We start from the raw sequence: 4985 nt of genomic DNA on the forward strand, positions 1-4985 counted from the left end.
CTAACATTTACGGCCACAGGAAACTGCAGAGCCACAGGGCGCACACAGCCCTGTGCTCACTGCCAAGTTCCCGCTGCAGGGGGCGCTGCAGACGCTGCCGGTCACTGGTCGCGAACCTGACACGCACAGGTCCCCAGACACGACCCCTCCGCGGGAGCTGCTGACACCTGCAGATCCGGGAGAATGTGTCTGAGTAAAGATTGAAGGGAGGTAGCCTGGAAAGTGTCCCAATTTCCTAAGGACCCCGTTCCCTGGCCCTGACAAACCCATTTCCAGTGAAGAACTCTGGTTCCATCTAGATCCAAAGACGTGGTGGTTTCGTATGACCCCAAATCCCTTGCTGCTGTGAATTTTTTTTTTTGTTTTTTTGTTTTTCGAGACAGGGTTTCCCTGTAGTTTCTAGAGCCTGTCCTGGATCTAGCTCTTGTAGACCAGGCTGGTCTCGAACTCAGAGATCCGCCTGCCTCTGCCTCCCGAGTGCTGGGATTAAAGGCGTGCGCCACCACCGCCCGGCTGCTGCTGTGAATTTAACTCTCACCCAAACCCCTTCCATCACACTTCTCCTGTCACAGAGAGTGAATCTGTCCACACCAAACGCCCAGTACTTACAGACATTGACAGCTCCTACACCTTCACACAGTCTGAGGGAAGACGAGAAAAAACTTATGAAGCCCAACACAGTAGCAAACACAGCCACCCAAAATTGTGCTCCACAGGTCAGAATTTGCCCGCAAAAGTCAATCAAAACATGGCCCACTATGAACACAGCCTCAGAGGGACGAATGAGGGATTTCATGCCCGGAGTTCAGCTATGGGTCAACCAAGGGCAAGACGGAGTTTGGTTCATCTGGAAGGGACTCACCTCTGCTCCTCGCCCTCCAGCAGGCGCCTGTAGGTGGCGATTTCGATGTCCAGGCCCAGCTTGGAGTTCATCACCTCCTGGTACTCCTTGAGCAGGCAGGCCATGTCCTGCTTGGCCTTCTGTAGGGCAGCCTCCAGCTCAGCCAGCTTGCAGCGGGCATCGGTGAGGGCAGCCTCTCCCTGCTGCTCAGACTGGGTCACTGCGGCCTCCAGCTTGGTGTTCTGGGGACACAGAAGAGAATGGGATGGCCTATGGTCTCTGGGTGGCACTATGTATTACCTGGATGTATCTAGTTTGCTACCATCTGAAAAACATCCCTCACTCTAAAAAAAAAAAAAATCTTTTTCTTTATAGACCGGGTTCAATCAGAGTGACCACGGGCAGGCTTCTGTCCACATATGTAGTAGGTATACTAAATGGTAAGATCCAGGCCAGGCACATGCTGGCACTATGGCACTGAGTAGGCACCCAGCCTCCCTGGTCTCAGCATAGCTGACCCCCACATACCTGGCACTTGGCATTCTCAATCTCGGCCGTCAGCCTCTGGATGATGCGGTTCAGCTCGTTGATCTCCTCTCTGGTGCGGCGCAGGGTCTCCCCGTGCCGGATCACTGTGGCCTTCATCTCCTCACACTGGGGATGGGGGAAGCAGAGATAGATGCTCATGTGGCACAGGACCCAGTGAGCACAGCCACTGAGTGCACAAGACACCCAGCAGCACAGCTCTCAGCCAGGGCTGCCTCCCCCACCTGAGTGCTGTCTGCAATCTTCTTGTGATTCTTGGGGTGCAAGAAGTCCTTCGCACTGTCGCATCTAAGGACGGCTGTTGTGACCACTCACCTTGGTGCGGTACCAGGACTCGGCCTCTGCCCGGCTGCGGGTGGCAATGTCATCATACTGAGCCTTGATCTCAGCCACGATGCAGTCCATGTTCAGGTCCCGGCTGTTGTCCATCTTGACGATGACAGAGGTGTCTGAGATGTGGGCGTGGAGGATTCTGATCTCCTGCAGGAGGAGGGAACAGCAGTCAAAAGATTGTTGAAAATTCAGTCCAACCCCACATTCCTGTGCAAGTCTCTCGGCCCTCCCCTGGTCCACACAGGGCTTCGCAGCCCTGGAATGGCTTTCTTCAGCCTACTTGCTGGGTTTCCACCTGGTTGATGCCCTCACCTCCTCGTACAGCCTCCTCAGGAAGTCAATCTCCTGGGTCAGTGCCTCCACGTTGGCCTCCAGGTCTGATTTGCGCAGGTAAGCACAGTCCACGTCCTGGAAAGCAGGGCTGTGTGAGCCTGTTTCCTCATTCATTCTATGCAGCACAGGGTAGAACGGTCCTTCCAGGGCTTCTATGTGCAAACCATCTCTGCTTCCCTTCCCAGCACTTGGCAGCTCCTCTCTGTGGAGATCCTCCCTGCCTCTTAGCCCTGGCTCCAAGTGATTCTGTACTGCTCCTGCAAGCCCCCCCCCACACACCCCAATAGGTTCCAGCTGTGCCCCTGGAGCCTGTCCTGCCCCTGGCAATGATCTGTTTGTTCCATCATTCCTTATATACTCAGTTGAGTCTTATATTGTGCTCTGACTTGTGGAATGGGAAGTGGACCACATAATTGCTCGGTGGACAGAAGGGAGTCCAGGATTCCCTCAGATGCCAGGCACAGACTACAGCCTCTCAGGCAGGATAAAGCAGCAGAGGTCTGGGTCAGGTGACCCTCTGCGTCAGGACCACTAGACATTCCAGGTAATTTGACATGACATTCCTACATGGAAAGGTTCATGCCCCTGCTCCCTGATGTTAGCACCAGTTCCCCTTCAAGCCCAGTGCCATGTTACCCTGCCTCCCACAGCCCAGCTACTTGCCTTCTTCAGAGCCACAAACTCATTCTCTGCTGTGGCTCTCAGAGAAACTTCCTCCTCGTACCTGACATAAAGAGAGGAGAGATCAGGAAGGGAGGTGGGGGTCTCTGAACCCCACAGCACCAATCCTGCTCTAAGGTGACCTTAGGAGAGGAATGAAGCCCAGCCTGCAGGTGGACATCATTCATCCCTGGGCATGGAGTACCAGCCTTCTCTCTCTCACACACCCTAGTTTTACCTTAGCTGCGGAAAGATCTGGAGAGCCAGGACTGAGAACCTAAGACCGTGAGACACTCTGGGCCTGAGGCCTGGTTCCCATAATGCATTATGTGGCACCTACTTGGCTGCCACAGTGCAGAAGACAAAAGTCAGGTGGAGCAGGTAGAGTGCCTGAGAGTGTCCTCCCCCAGAGGGGCATGGCAGAGTGCTAGAAGCTTCCAGGTGAGCTAGAGAGAGCTGATCAAGGACACCAGGTCCCCTTCAGGTGACTGGCAGGATCTGGCAATGCATTAGCTGGGGACCACACACTTTCCTGAAACAATCTTACTTCCTGTGACCTGGGTTTCCATTTACGTGGAATCCTGTGCCAGCTCCCCACCCATGCCCTCACCTCTTCTTGTAGCCTTCCATGGCCTCCTGGGCGTGGTTGAGCTCAGCAGCCAGTCTCCCACTGTCAGCCTCCACACACTCAGCCTCCCTCCTCAGGGTCTCGATGTAGCCCTCGAACAGCGGCTCCACGTTGCTCTCACAGCACTTGCGGTTCTGGTAGAACTGCCACTTGGTCTCCAGCAGCTTGTTCTGCTGCTCCAGGAAGCGCACCTGCCATAGGAGTGAGAAGGGGGTCAGGGTCAGATCTGGGGTGATGGAGGAGATGAGGTGGAGGGGCCCTGGGAGGGAGCCCAACTCTCCATTCCCTTATCTTGCCCTGCCTCAGCTTCCCCGCTTGGGGAGAGTTCAAGGGACAGGGTCAGTGCCCACACTCACAGATCCAGGTGACCACTTCAGTGTCCTATGCTGGGCTCAGTGCTCTCCTCTGAAGCTGGGAAGGCAGGAGCCCCCACAAGCGAGCACCCACATTCCTATCCCAGGATGAGGGACTGACAAGGAGCCAGGGAGGCAGTGTCACAGGCCACTTGGAGGAGCTTGATAGGCTGACTCTGTCCTTCCTCAGCAGCCTACTCTCTTCCTGTCAACTGAAGTGCATCCTTCCTCCCTGGATGCCCACAGCTCCATACTGCAGTCAGCCTGTGCCCAGGGCAGCCTGGCCATAGCCCTACTTCTCAGGACTGACAGATGAGCCTTGTGGGTCCTTAGTGTGCCCACCTGGACACACGTCTCCCTTGAGACTAGGGGCTCAGTGTGAGAGGTCTTTCTTCCCCTATCCTCCTCAGTGCTCTCAGCCTTGGCCGTGCATATGCTCAGGTAGGCTCAGGAAGGGTCTGGTCCAGGACACCCACCTTGTCGATGAAGGCCGCGAACTTGCTGTTGAGGCACTTGATCTGCTCCTTCTCCTCATGCTTCACGCACTGAGCATTGGGGTCGATCTCCAGGTTGAGGGGCGTGAGCAGGCTCTCATTGACAGAGACGCTGGTGATGCAGGGGGGTGTGGGCCCGCAGACGCCTCCAGAGCGGTATCCAAAGCTGCGTCCACAGGAGCCTGAGCGGAAGCCTCCACAGACGCTGTGGCTGCCAAAGCCCCCTGAGAGTCCACGGTAGCAGGAGATACCCCTGTAGGGAGCTGCGGAGATGCAGCAGCGGCCAGGCCTGGGCCCGCAGGCTGAGGCGCAGCTGAAGGCCCGGCCACAGAATCCTGATCCACAGGTCATTGTGCTTTCGAATATGGACTGGTTTTGAATGTGGAGTTCTGGATGGGTGCTCTGGAGTCCTGGTGGAAACTCCTATGTGCTCGTCCTGGTGCCTGGGTTCTATTTATGGCAGACTCTTGGGGGCTTGGCTAAGAAGGTGGTTGAGGCAATTGCACTTTATGGGCTTGGGCGGTTAGCCCTGTCCAAGCCTCTCTAGAGTGCGCTTTAATGGAGGAGTGGCCCGCACCCTACTCCCCTTTGTAAGGCAAGCAAGCCTGTGCCTGGGGCACTTAGCTGGTTGCATCTTCAAAGTGCCAGAGGTGGGGCATGGGCTCTGTGACATTAGGGAGGGCAGGAAAGACCCATGTATAGAGGAGAGCCAGGAATGGGATGCAGATGCACTTGTGCCTTTAGTGTGTGGGGAGGAGGGCACCCAGGCAAGGCTAGGGAATCAACCCACAACCCCC

At 56.0% G+C, this 4985-nt stretch overlaps 1 protein-coding gene across 1 annotated transcript; it reads right to left on the reverse strand.

The window, feature by feature from the left end:
- LOC119822760 (keratin, type II cuticular Hb1) lies at window positions 1–4539 on the reverse strand. Its single transcript, XM_038342266.1, has 9 exons — window positions 4171–4539; window positions 3324–3532; window positions 2717–2777; window positions 2033–2128; window positions 1703–1867; window positions 1370–1495; window positions 863–1083; window positions 610–641; window positions 1–167 (listed from the first exon to the last, which is right to left on the reverse strand). The coding sequence occupies exons 1-9, from the start codon at window positions 4537–4539 to the stop codon at window positions 1–3; spliced, it is 1446 nt and encodes a 481-aa protein (XP_038198194.1).
- Between the last annotated feature and the right edge of the window lie 446 nt (window positions 4540–4985).

This window comes from Arvicola amphibius, chromosome 9 (genome assembly GCF_903992535.2).
Source record: "Arvicola amphibius chromosome 9, mArvAmp1.2, whole genome shotgun sequence".
Taxonomy (NCBI): Eukaryota; Metazoa; Chordata; class Mammalia; order Rodentia; family Cricetidae; genus Arvicola; species Arvicola amphibius.